Below are 12,801 nucleotides of genomic sequence, written 5' to 3'. Positions count from 1 at the left end.
AATAGAATATTTAGAACGTAAATTCACTAAGACATTACCAGAAAAGAGCTGTAGTCATGGTGCACTTGGGATGTTAGGGCTATCTTCATACTAAGGTTATTAGGGTGACCATCAGAAGTTCAAGAGTCAAGAAGGTTTTCAGATGGTAAATAATCACAGATTGTTTCCACTGATTGACAATGCAGCAACAAAAAGGCAAGTTTAAGAGAACAAAGAGGGGAATTTGGAAAAATATATACAATAGTGGCTGGAAGAAGGAATTATAAATTGTGTAAAGTAAGCAAGAGAAAAGATCTAGTGAGATGAATTTGTAAATGGATTTCTGAGCAGTAATATCTTTTGAGTTGACAACAGAAATCTGGCATTATTGCGGACTTTGGTTTCAGTATCCCCATCAGTTACGTACATAGTCAACCAGAGCTGCTGTGCAGCACCACTCACCACACCTTTTTTGTTGCAGAAACGAGGTATGAATTTTGTTTTTAAACACAAAAACTAGATCTCACCTCACAATAAACTCTTTTGCTGACGCTCTCTACATCCTGCCCTTTATTATTCCCAAAATAGCCTGTGGGCATTTGCATGTCCCGCAGATCGTTGCCAAGCTCCTGCCACTTCCATAGCTCCTCGGCTGCTGCATGGACCAATTTTTCAACCTCAAATGCATCATGAGGTACCGCAAAGTAGGGCTCCTCGTGGATTTTTTGAGGTATAGTCTTTGGCGGCGTGGGTTCCTGGACTGGCTGCTGGGCTTTACGACAGCTCAGACCAAAGTCCTCATCAAACCAGTCTTGGTCGTCTGGCAGGTCATCAAGCAGCTCACGACTCAATTCCAGCTCCGCCAAACGCTTGGCCAATTCTTCCTGCCCACTTGTGCCAAACACTGGGCTGCCCTGTTGCAAAGTACAGAGAGCAAACTGTTGGGCCAATATAGCAATTTGAAGTCAGTAACATGGTGAGGTGAAATTTATTTCAAAATGTAAATAGACAAAATTAGATTTTAATAAACTAAAAATTAAAAGCTTTAAATCAGGAACAAAACAACATGAGAACAGCAGCTTTTTAGATCTCAGTATATCTGATAAAGACTAGAGCATCAACCTCTGCAGCCCACCTTTCAACGTGCGAACAGCCATAAAATGAAAAATTGAGGTGCCCATATAGAGTTGGGATGTAAAAGAGTATCTACTTTAATAAGGCCAGGAACTCCCACCTTCATGGGCAAGGGTAGTTCCCAATAAGCAAGGAAGTGAAAAACAAATTCTCTATAGATGTAATCTCGCAAAGTATCTTCAAGACGTCTTTCTGAACTATAAAGCTACATGGATAAATGTAACATGTCGCTTTTCTACATGTGTGTGATCACTGTACCGTCTCCAGTAGTTATTTCACAAGGCTCACAAAGGGGGATATCACAGTATGATGGAGTGTGGAGAATGAGAGGGATACTGCTTTTGACTGATTTAGGAACAGTTACGTCAAGACAAAACCAGTCAAACTCTCTTAAACTAGACACTCATAAGGAAAGCAGAGAGCTGCCTATAACCATGGATATAGTAATGTGCATTTTAGGCAACAAATTTTGATGGGTGCTTTATAGGCCTCTCACAGATTGGACAGGGCCACAGGTCACTCCAGCAGTGAACCCTAGAGATAATGGAATGTACCAGGACACATTTTGTGAATTGATGGACAAGGTAGAAAGCACCCAGACACCATAACATGAAGGAGATTCACCAAGGTTTGGTTTCATTACCTGCAAATATATTTATCAAATTAGCAAGATATTCCTCACAATAATATTTTACTAAAGAGTCCATTTATGGGGAACTCTTTGAAAATGATGCACCTGAATAATTGGGGTTGTGTCTTGTTTCCATGGCAATGAGTAAGTTAAAATTTTGGGAGCTGAATAGGCCCCTGGGATTATCAAGACAATTACATCATTGCTTTACAATAGATAATGCATCATCAATTCTTAAAAGTAAAACCCATCCAAAATATAGTTTCAAAATTAATACTCACAGGTCTAGGGCAAAGATCTGGAGATAATACTTCCTCCTTCTCCTCATCACTATCATCTCTTTCAGCAGATGTCTGTAATTGGACAACAGCCAATATCTCCAGACTCTTGGGAGATGATCTGGGTGAAGATTCAACTTCTGATTTGAACTGCAACTCTTGATTAGTTAAATGGATCTTCTCATCTCGAGACTTCTTGAGTTGCTGCAATTGACTAAGAGTGTCCTTGACAAAGGAAAACAGGATAGTATCAGCAAAAGAGCTGGCTTTTGTCTCATTGCTCTTCAGATCTTCTTCTTTATACTCCTCACTGTCCTCATGATTGTCCTTTGGTTCCTCTTCTTTAAAGCCTTCACTCTCCTCATATACTTCCTCGGATTCAGGCTTAAGGTTTGATACTCTGAACTGGGCCTCAAGTTGCTTTTTTTCCCTGTTCAGTAAATCCAAGAGAGGAGTTGAAGATTTCTCATGGAATGCAGGTGAAAATCCCTCCTTTGTTTCACCAGTAGAAGACACCGGCAACTCAGTGACAAAATCAGTGGCTATCTCTAGTATGGTCTTGGATGCCTTCTCTCTGGACACATCAGGTAGGTTAAACTTTTGTTCATCCTGGTCTTTGCTCAAATTTACCAATTGTTCTTCCTCACCAGACTTGGGCAAATTATCCTCTAAATTCTGATTATGTACAAAAGATTCCACCGCCTTGCCAGGTTCATTGATAATATGCAACAACTCAGTGGCACAACGTTCAGAAAACTGATTGCTCGCATGTAGATCATTTAAGTTGTTTTCAAATGCAGTCAGCTTAAAATCTACTTGATCAAAAGGGGTTTCACTTAGATGAGATTCTACATCTTGCAATTTTCTTTCTTCCTTTGAAAGCTCTGGCCTTTCCTCATCCCCACTGCATGTCTTGCAGTCTTTATCTAATTTAACCTCTAAGAAAGGGTCATTTTCATCCTCCATTGTATCGATGACATTCTCATAATGCTCAGACAGAAGGGAAAGTTTATGAGGAGGAGCGAAGATGCCATATTTGTCCTTGCATCTGAAGTACTCAACTCCATCATATGTGCCATTATTACTGCCTTCTGGCTTATCCAGCTCCACACCAGCCCAAAAACCATTGGCGAAGTTCGTTCTTCCCTTGAAACAAAGTGTCCCTGGTTGGATGCTACTAACCAACACTCTGGAACCAATGTGGAATTTGGGCAGCTCATCAATTTCGTGCGATGTAGGTGTTGGGGTGTGACATGGGGAGGGAGAGTGCGATGGCACAGGTGTCTGTTCTTCATTGCTGGCATCACTTCGTTCCTCATTTCTGCTCTTCTCGGTTGGTGATTTTAAATCCAGAAGTTGCTCTGAATGCACACTGCCACAGCTGGAAAAGGATTTCTCGCTCAGCCGTTCACTGATTTCATCATCCATGCAGACACTTGGTGAGACACTTCGAGAAAGCTTCTCCTCTTCACTCATTTCCTCCTGCTTGGACTGTCCAAGATAGGAGAGCACTTGGGGCTTGAATACATTCTCATCATAAATAACCTCGTTTCTTGGTGAAAGGACCTCTGCAGATTTGGAGCCAGCTTTGCAACTCCCAACATGTGAACTTTCATCGATGTCTTCAGATGCCTCCTTTTTTGGCGATGACTCAAAATCTTCGGAGTAAGTTGTCTCCTTGCCCAGGGAAGGGTACTCAAAATCCTGAGGATAGGGATCATTCTTCGGTGCCGTTTTTTCCAAAGCTCTGTGGTGAGAACTCACAGTTCCAACTGAAGTGTCCAATTGAACTGATTTAACAACCCTCACAGAACTGGCTGACTGTTCACTCATTACATCTTCCTCATCAGTTTGGCCATCCTTCTCCAAGTCACCGCTTTCATCCTTCAAGTCTTCAAACTTATTTTCAATATGGGCAGCTACAAAAGGCTGTTCTGTGTCATCAGATAGGGCTGTGCTACGTTGAGTCAATCCCTCGATAAGCTCAGAGATGTTGAGGGTCTGTGGTTTCTCACCGTTGAGTTTCAATAAAGGTTCAGCCTTACTAGATTGCCGGGAGAGGTCAAGTATGTCATCTACATCAGACTCTTCCGATTTTATATTTTCTAGTTCTTCCTGGACATAATCTTGCACGGATCGATGACTGGACACAACACTTTCATCACCAGAACCGTCCTCGGACTGATCGGGCAAACGGCCACATTCGAGAGCTCCCTTTTGATGGGGGATTGCTGGTACATTATCTAGTTCCTCAGCAAAATCAGGTAGAGATCTCATATGGGATTTGAAAATTGGCGAAGGGCTTCCAGAGGATTCATCAGCTCGACTATCAACGATTGCAGACTTGCTTCGATCTGATGCCAGCAATTCGCTGAGCAAGTTGGATTTCTGCCCATCTGGACTTGATGATCTTTGGTCTGTATCAGATACAGGTAATTGGTGTTACTCAATCACTCTTTATAAAAGAAAGGAAGTGCATGTATATACGTCTGATATGCGTTTGATAAGGTTTCCCATGGCAGGTTGATGGAAAAAGTGAAGTCGTATGGGGTTCAGGGTGTACTAGCTAGATGGATAAAGAACTGGCTGGGCAACAGGAGACAGAGAGTAGTGGTGGAAGGGAGTGTCTCAAAATGGAGGCGGGTGACTAGTGGTGCTCCACAGGGATCCGTGCTCGGACCACTGTTGTTTGTGATCTACATAAATGACCTGGAGGAAGGTATAGGTGGTCTGATTAGCAAGTTTGCAGATGATACTAAGATTGGTGGAGTTGCAGATAGCGAGGAGGACTGTCAGAGAATACAACAAAATATAGATAGATTGGAGAGTTGGGCAGAAAAATGGCAGATGGAGTTCAATCCAGGCAAATGCAAGGTGATGCATTTTGGAAGATCAAATTCAAGAGCGGACTATATGGTCAATGGAAGGGTCTTGGGGAAAATTGATGTACAGCGAGATCTGGGAGTTCAGGTCCATTGTACCCTGAAGGTGGCAACGCAGGTTGATAGAGTGGTCAAGAAGGCATACAGCATGCTTGCCTTCATCGGATGGGGTATTGAGTACAAGGGTTGGCAGGTCATGTTACAGTTGTATAGGACTTTGGTTAGGCCACATTTGGAATACTGCGTGCAGTTCTGGTCGCCACATTACCAGAAGGATGTGGATGCTTTGGAGAGGGTGCAGTGGAGGTTCACCAGGATGTTGCCTGGTATAGAGGGTGCTAGCTATGAAGAAAGGTTGAGTAGATTAGGATTGTTTTCGTTGGAAAGACAAAGGTTGAGCGGGGACCTGATTGAGGTCTACAAAATTATGAGAGGTATGGACAGGGTGGATAGCAACAAGCTTTTCCCAAGAGTGGGGGTGTCAGTTACAAGGGGTCACGATTTCAAGGTGAGAGGGGGAAAGTTTAAGGGAGATGTGCGTGGAAAGTTTTTTACGCAGAGGGTGGTGGGTGCCTGGAACGCTTTACCAGCGGAGGTGGTAGAGGCGGGCACGATGGCATCATTTAAGAGGCATCTAGACAGGTATATGAACGGGCGGGAACAGAGGGAAGTAGACCTTGGAAAATAGGAGACGGGTCTAGATAAAGGATCTGGATCGGCGCAGGCTTGGAGGGCCGAAGGGCCTGTTCCTGTGCTGTAATTTTCTTTGTTCTTTGTCTTTCACAACCTCTGGAGTCTTCCCTCCCCACACCCCCCCCAAAATCACGACAACAAATCAAACACTTTTTTGAAATGCAATCATGGCTGAAAAATTGGAATCATGGTAGCCAATTTGTGAACAGCATGATTCCACAACTTATGAGATCAACAAAATAATCTGTTTGAGGTGTTGGTTTTGAGCTAAGTAAAGATCAGGACACCAAAGAGAGCTCCCTATGCTTTTCTTCGTATAGTTCATCCACCCAATGGGGAGACGGGGCCTCAGTTTAAATTCTTAACAAAAGATAGCACCTCCAATAGTGAAGCACTCCCTCAATATTGTACAGGAGTGTCAGCCAGGATTCTACAGTTAAAATTTCTGAAGTGGGACATTACCCACATAAGCTTGCAATTTCACCCCGATTTTGATCCTTTTTTTAAAAAACAATTGCATTCTCAATAAAGGAAGAAAAAGCCTTATTGAAATAAACACTATTTGGATTTGTTTTTTAAGTCGGTCGAGTGACTGATCCGAGGTCTCAATATCCAAACTATATAAATGTGAACGATCTTGTCACAAGGGAGAGGAGTTTGAACTGAAGTTCAATTTCATTTCATGTAGCAAAAGATTGTGGAATTACAAAAAAAAATACATCAGCTGTCAATTTACCTTGCTTTCAATTTGAAGGCTGAATACTTGCTGCTGTATACATCAAGTTAATGCATTAAAATGAAAGCAAATAGTTTATAGAACCTCTCAATCCTACATTAATTTAAGATTATCATGGCTATTTTAAAGACACAGCCCGTGGGTTTCCAAATCTATCAGTTTGTGATGTGATGTACATACCCTGGTTGGCAATGGAGCCCAGTGATGCTCTGGATGTTTCACCCTCAGTGAGGGATTTCCAACTCTTTGCAGAGTCAGACCTGAAAAACAGAAAACAATTTCTAAACGTAGAGCTCAGCAGCGAAACGTCGGTGGGGTATAAATAACTTAGTTATTCGGTGATGGATAAATCCAGTCACAGTGATGCACAAACAGGCAGTCTCCAAACAGAGTAGCATTTCCGCAACTCTGCCTAACCTTCAGGAGAGACTGCAGTAGATACAACATTGATCTCCCAGTCAGAATCCCGAGACTGTTATGTCATTATTTCCCAGCAAGCTTTTGTGACTAGCTTTTCATCTTGTAACCAGTAGAGTCATTTACAGCACAGAAGGAGCCCATACGGCCCATCGAGTCAATATCAGTTCTCCATGGAGTTAAACAGATGTCTCCAGGTAATCACATTTTTAATTCCAAGAACAGATGTCTGCACTGCTGTCTGTAAGAGTTATAACAATGAAACAGCAATCAAGAGTGTAAAACAATTCCCACTCTGATGCTTAATAGTGCTGAATAAAAATAAATCAGGATCTGATAGTCCATTAGTGCCATACACAAAATACTATAGAAACCTACCATTTTCAGTTAGAAAAAGTCACAATTTTAATTTTCGCGCACACATTTCTCTCCATGCACTAGTTTTCTTTTAAGGACATTAAATTAAAATTCCACTCAGTTGAAAGGACCAGTCCACCGAAACCAGCAGCTTACAAAGTTTCAATTAAATTACTCTCTGCTACCAACACCTAAAAGAGAAGGTACTGCAGCACTTGGAATAAACTAATTGAATGTGGTATTGGACTTTGTGCATATTGTGTGGAAGCAATGGGGAGAACAAAGTTGAAATTTTCCTTACTCCTTCCCTCACCAAGGTGTAAACTTTACTTGGCTTGATCAAGATGAGACCAGAAAGTGGCAACATGGAATGTGGGCTCATTTGACACTGGAAGTGGCCACAGAGTAGTACTCACTACATACTTAACCGGGCCCCCAGGCTGGAGCAACCAGCTCTTCAGACAATACCTGTCAGGTGGAGACAGGGAAGAGGGAGGCAGAAAAAAAATCAAGACTCAAGTATAAAAGAGTGTAAAATATAAATGGCGAAAAGAATCATTGTCCATTTCAATGTGTGCAAAATTACAACATGGGGGCTAGGAGTAAACAAATGGCAGTTTAAAATCCAAAAAATACTGACGACTTTGTCGAAATCCTGCAATCCTAGGCAGGCAAATCTAAAATCTCACCCAATTAACTTGCTCAGATAATGTATGAACATATAACATTCTCCATTGATCACTTACTTGGTTAAACAATGGAATAATGGTCTTTTCTCACATACTTCACTTACATAGATGAGTCTCACAAAGAGTGCACTCAGATTTGTTTTGTAAAGACACTAAACCCCAATGAAACATTTAATAACCTGAGGTTATAACCATCACAGAAGGTTGAACAGGGCGGAGGTTTTCCGCTAGAAAAGTGAAGGCCAAGGGATGGCCTGACACAAGACTTTATGATATGAAGCTGTTAGAATCATGTAAAGATAGAGATGCTTCCAATTGTAAGGGAGACCTGAATGAGAGGCCATAAATGCAAGAAAGGCATTAATTATTCCAATAGGGAATTCAGGAGAAAATTCTTTACTCTGGCAGCTGAGAGAATATGAAGCTTGCGACTACAGGAGCTCTTAAGTTGAGTGATATAGATCAGTTTAAGATGCAGCTAGACAGGTACCTGATGGAGAAAGAAACAGATAGATGCAGTGATAAGACCATGTAGGAGCATAAGTTGGCCATTTGGCCCATCGAGTCTGTCTTATCCTGTTAACCCTACGGCAAGATGAAATAAGGACATATTGAACATAAATACCTGCATTGGCTGGTCAAATGCTTGGTTCTGTGCTGTAAAGTCTGTGCAAGTGTACTGCTCCTCTCAACTATTGCTTCGAAGTAACTAAGAACCCTTCACCCACCAACTAAAACAAGAGCCCACATGGATAAGGCCATCATTACTTTTATATTTATCATATAAAAGAGCAATATAAGAGACGTTCTTTCAGAAGTTCATACAGTTAACATCTAACACTGACAGTACCTTTGCAGGGAGGGTGGTTTAATCTTGGGCTTCTCAGCAGCAGTTGAGTTGAGGGTTTTGATCTGTGGTTTGGTTGAACTGGCCACATCAAGGTCTTTACTTAGTTCAGCCTGGGTCTTCTTAATAAATTCATCGTAGGACTGGTAGTGAAGGAGACAGAGAGAGAGAGAGAGTGAAACCAAACACTCGGAGCTAAAGAATCACAGTCCATCTCATTTTTCCAACTGAAATAGACAAATAAACAGAGCTTTACATGCAACCTGCCACTGGGTCAACAAAGTGAACTAAAAAGATTAACTACAAAGGAGAACAATAACCTAGTTGGTTAAATGTTGTAAGAAGTTTGTTAATTGAGGACACCCCCCCCCCCCCCCCCCCCCCCCCCCCCCCCCCCCACACCCCCACCCCCACCACCTCCCAAGCACTTACATACTCAATTACAACATTACAACAACCTGTAATAATCCAGCATAATGAAGCAAAAAGCCTCCAAGCTGCTTTACCACTTGAGCTGGGCACAGAGTCAGCATAGGAGAGGCTACCCAAGATGCCAGTGAAGCATGTAGGCTTTCAGGAAGCTCCTGAAAGTAGGATGAGATGGGAAAATATAGACAGATTTCAGAAAGGGGTTTGAATGAACATTAGGTGTTATATGAAAGCTTATTAATGGTGGAGCAGAGATAAAAGTCAAACCTGCCTTTACATGGCAACTTGCGTAAAATCTGTGGGACACACTAAACTGCAGCTTCTGCAGTGACTGATGCTCTAATACCCCAGCTGCAAACTGGCTGGATAGTGTAAGATTAAGTCCCTTCCCCAATCATCTCACCTCGAGTTGTTTGATGAGGCTAGCCTCCTGTGCTTTCAATCTCTCCTTTTGACGTTTCTTCTGCTCTTTCTTCAGCTTGTCCACAATGGACTTGCGCTTCCTAAGCTCATCCTTCAGTGCACGGATCCTGCTCTCAATATCACTCTGGTCTGATGTTGTTTCTGTGAAGGATTCACTCAGATGAAGATTTTTTCAGTTTTATCGCAACCACACTCATTTATCAACAGTACACCAAACCAAATGTGGGAAAAGAAGGAATCCACTTTGAAACTTTTTGTTCTAGGTCCATGATGTTTAAAAATACATTTTAATGATTGCTCAGATAATATGTTAACAAACAGTATTTGCATACTAACATCAGCTGATAGAGATGAAAATAAATCAGTAAAACTATAGATTCAGTCAGCACAATCTCTTCCATGAGGGTAACCTAACGTACGACGCTACAATATTCGCTTGTCTGACAGCGGTACTGTACACCCCGACTGATCACACAGCGGCACTGTACACACCGACTGATCTGACAGCGGCACTGTACACACCGACTGATCGGACAGCGTCACTGTACACACCGACTGATCACACAGCGGCACTGTACACACCGACTGATCTGACAGCGGTACTGTACACACCGACTGATCTGACAGCGGCACTGTACACACCGACTGATCGGACAGCGGCACTGTACACACCGACTGACCTGACAGCGGCACTGTACACACCGACTAATCTGACAGCGGCACTGTATACACCGACTGATCTGACAGCGGCACTATACACACCGACTGATCACACAGCGGCACTGTACACACCGACTGATCACACAGCGGCACTGTACACACCAACAGATCAGACAGCGGCACTGTACACACCGACTGATCACACAGCGGCACTGAACACACCGACTGATCAGACAGCGTCACTGTACACACCGACTGATCACACAGCGGCACTGTACACACCGACTAATCTGACAGCAGCACTGTATACACCGACTGATCTGACAGCGGCACTATACACACCGACTGATCACACAGCGGCACTGTACACACCAACTGATCTGACAGCGGCACTGTATACACCGACTGATCTGACAGCGGCACTGTACACACCGACTGATCACACAGCGGCACTGTACACACCGACTGATCAGACAGCGGCACTGTACATACCGACTGACCTGACAGCGGCACTGTACACACCGATTGATCAGACAGCAGCACTGTACACACCGACTGATCAGACAGCGTCACTGTACACACCGACTGATCAGACAACGGCACTGTACACACTGACAGATCAGACAGCGGCACTGTACACACCGACTGATCACACAGCGGCACTGTACACACCGACTGATCAGACAGCGGCACTGTACACACCGACTGATCAGACAACGGCACTGTACACACTGACAGATCAGACAGCGGCACTGTACACACCGACTGATCACACAGCGGCACTGTACACACCGACTGATCAGACAGCGGCACTGTACACACCGACTGTTGTACACACCGACTGATCAGACAGCGGCACTGTACATACCGACTGACCTGACAGCGGCACTGTACACACCGATTGATCAGACAGCGGCACTGTACACACCGACTGATCACACAGCGGCACTGTACACACCGACTGATCACACTGCGGCACTGTACACACCGACTGATCAGACAGCGGCACTGTACACACTGACTGATCAGACAGCGGCACTGTACACACCGACTGACCTGACAGCGGCACTGTACACACCGACTGATCAGACAGCGGCACTGTACACACCGACTGATCTGACAGCGGCACTGTACACACCGACTGATCTGACAGCGGCACTGTACACACCGACTGATCAGCCAGCGGCACTGTACACACAGACTGATCTGAAAGCGGCACTGTACACACCGACTGATCTGAAAGCGGCACTGTACACACCGACTGATCTGACAGCGGCACTGTACACACCGACTGATCTGACAGCGGCACTGTACACACCGACTGATCTGACAGCGGCACTGTACACACCGACTGATCTGACAGCGGCACTGTACACACCGGCTGATCTGACACTAATTGATCTGACACTCACTGTACACACTGACTGATCTGACACTAACTGATCTGACACTCACTGTACACACTGACTGATCTGACACTCACTGTACACACCGGCTGATTAAATAAAGGCACTATACACACCGACTGTTGTACACACCGGCTGATCAGACAGTGGCACTGTGCACACCGACTGTTCTACACACCGACTGATCTGACAACGGCACTGTACACACCGACTGATCTGACAGCGGCACTGTACACATCCACTGATCTGACACTCACCGTACACACCGACTGATCTGACACTAACTGATCTGACACCATCACTGTACACACCGACTGATCAGACAGCGGCACTGTACACACCGACTGATCAGACAGCGGCACTGTACACACCGACCGATCAGACAGCGGCACTGTACACACCGACTGATCTGACTGTCACTGTACACTCCGACTGATCTGACAGCAGCACTGTACACCCCGACTGATCTGACAGCGGCACTGTACACACCGACTGATCTGACAGTGGCACTGTATACACCGACTGATCTGACTGTCACTGTACACCCCGACTGATCTGACAGCGGCACTGTATACACCGACTGATCTGACTGTCACTGTACACCCCGACTGATCTGACAGCGGCACTGTACACACCGACTGATCTGACAGTGGCACTGTACACACCGACTGATCTGACAGTGGCACTGTACACACCGACTGATCTGACAGTGGCACTGTACACACCGACTGATCTGACAGTGGCACTGTATACACCGACTGATCTGACTGTCACTGTACACCCCGACTGATCAGACAGCGGTACTGTACACATCGACTGATCTGACACTCACCGTACACACCGACTGATCTGACACTAACTGATCTGACACCATCACTGTACACACCGGCTGATCTGACAGCAGCACTGTACACCCCGACTGATCTGACAGCGGCACTGTACACACCGACTGATCTGACTGTCACTGTACACACCGGCTGATCAGACAGCGGCACTGTACACACCGGCTGATCTGACACTCACTGTACACACCGACTGATCTGACACTAACTGATCTGACACTCACTGTACACACTGACTGATCTGACACTCACTGTACACACTGGCTGATCAGACAAAGGCACTATACACACCGACTGTTGTACACACCGGCTGATCAGACAGTGGCACTGTGCACACCGACTGATCAGACAGCGGCACTGTACACACCGACTGATCTGACGCTCACTGTACACACTGG

The 12,801-nt window shown here is 44.6% G+C and overlaps 1 protein-coding gene across 5 annotated transcripts in view; it reads right to left on the bottom strand.

Moving 5' to 3' along the window:
- The window catches only part of cep350 (centrosomal protein 350), a 248,859-nt gene that overhangs the window by 17,630 nt on the left and 218,428 nt on the right, over positions 1 to 12,801 (bottom strand). For 3 of the 5 annotated variants that reach the window (XM_038795159.1, XM_038795162.1, XM_038795160.1), the window contains 5 exons: positions 9,476 to 9,636; positions 8,647 to 8,786; positions 6,514 to 6,593; positions 2,026 to 4,439; positions 507 to 917 (listed from right to left, as the gene is read on the bottom strand). In XM_038795159.1, the coding sequence (XP_038651087.1) occupies positions 507 to 917; positions 2,026 to 4,439; positions 6,514 to 6,593; positions 8,647 to 8,786; positions 9,476 to 9,636 (3,206 nt within the window). The remainder of the gene's footprint in view (positions 1 to 506; positions 918 to 2,025; positions 4,440 to 6,513; positions 6,594 to 8,646; positions 8,787 to 9,475; positions 9,637 to 12,801) is intronic. The other 2 variants (XM_038795161.1, XM_038795163.1) reach the window with 1 other exon arrangement.

This window comes from Scyliorhinus canicula, chromosome 4 (genome assembly GCF_902713615.1).
Source record: "Scyliorhinus canicula chromosome 4, sScyCan1.1, whole genome shotgun sequence".
Taxonomy (NCBI): Eukaryota; Metazoa; Chordata; class Chondrichthyes; order Carcharhiniformes; family Scyliorhinidae; genus Scyliorhinus; species Scyliorhinus canicula.
The sequence above is the reverse complement of the archived record's forward strand: the minus strand, read 5'-3'. Positions and strand labels throughout refer to the sequence as shown.